At 59.3% G+C, this 1,267-nt stretch overlaps 1 protein-coding gene across 1 annotated transcript; it reads right to left on the reverse strand.

Annotated features, from left to right (window-relative positions):
- Positions 1 to 411: 411 nt before the first annotated feature.
- Positions 412 to 791, reverse strand: LOC106817203 (ras association domain-containing protein 8-like; the record flags this gene model as incomplete). Its single annotated transcript, XM_014821869.1, has 1 exon — positions 412 to 791. A coding segment is annotated over exon 1 (378 nt), but the record flags the coding sequence as incomplete, so codon positions are not given.
- Between the last annotated feature and the right edge of the window lie 476 nt (positions 792 to 1,267).

Genomic DNA, 1,267 nt, shown 5'->3' on the forward strand with positions numbered 1-1,267 from the left:
CTGTCCACACCTGTCCACACCTGCCCACACCTGTCCACACCTGTCCACATCTGTCCACACCTGTCCACACCTGACCACACCTGTCCACACCTGACCACACCTGTCCACACCTGTCCACACGTACCTGTAGCCGCCGCCGCCGCGCGTCGGCGCCTCGTGCGGCCACTTCTTCATCACATCCTTCGGCAGTGACCGTCGGAACGCCTGCTCCCGCGCGCCAACACCTCCCTGCACGACGTCCAGCCCGTGACCTCCGACCCCATGACCTCCGACCCCCCCGGCACGCAGCAGGTCGTACGCTCCTCCGTCCGGCACGTCCAGCGATCGACCTCGCGCGACCTCGCCCCGCGGCCCGCCTCCGCCGCCGCCGGCGTCCCCGCCCGTCAATGCGTCGCCACCCACGTTGCCATGGGCACCGCTAAACGTCGCCATCTTCCGCACGCCGCGCCCGCCGCCGCCGCCGCCGCCGCCGCCGCCGGAGTCTCCGTAGAAGTCAGGCATTGCGGAGAGGTATCCATGCTGGACGGACGGCGGGCGGCTCTGCGAGTCCGACTTGCGTAGGATGAACTGCACCTCCGCGGCGTACTCGCCCCACTTAGAGAGCGCGCGCGCGGGAGACTCCGCCGGCGACATCAGCTTCTCGTTGTCACGCCAACGCTCGACGAGCACGAAGCGACCGGTCTTCCCCGTCGCGTGCGCGAGGGCGACGACGACGTCTTGACATGTCGTCTGCTCGCTGACGCCACAGATGATGCGCTGAATGCCCTCCACCCACACCTTCAATTCCATCTTCAGCTGCAAAGATGCAAAGCAGGGGGGGGTCATTAATATATTATACTATATATATATACTTATTATTATAGCTTATAGCTTATATTCATGCTAGATTATGTCAAGGGCCTCTAATAGCTTTGTTATATTAATTATTAAAATGTTAAATTATTAAATTTAAGCAAATTATAAGCAAAGCAGGGAGTCATTATTATATTACTCATTCACGCACGCACGCACGCACGCACGCACGCACGCACGCACGCACGCACGCACGCACGCACGCACGCACGCACGCACGCACGCACGCACGCACGCACGCACGCACGCACGCACGCACGCACGCACGTAGGCATGCCATGCTGGTAAGCGTTGTCCGCTGATATTATACATCACCGTGATGATGAGTCATCACAGTACATCACACCAACTAGGTATCTCACGTCGCCCGCGGCCGTGCTCTATGCTTACACATATATATATATATATATATATA

This window comes from Priapulus caudatus, unplaced genomic scaffold, assembly GCF_000485595.1.
Source record: "Priapulus caudatus unplaced genomic scaffold, Priapulus_caudatus-5.0.1 Scaffold1630, whole genome shotgun sequence".
Taxonomy (NCBI): Eukaryota; Metazoa; Priapulida; class Priapulimorpha; order Priapulimorphida; family Priapulidae; genus Priapulus; species Priapulus caudatus.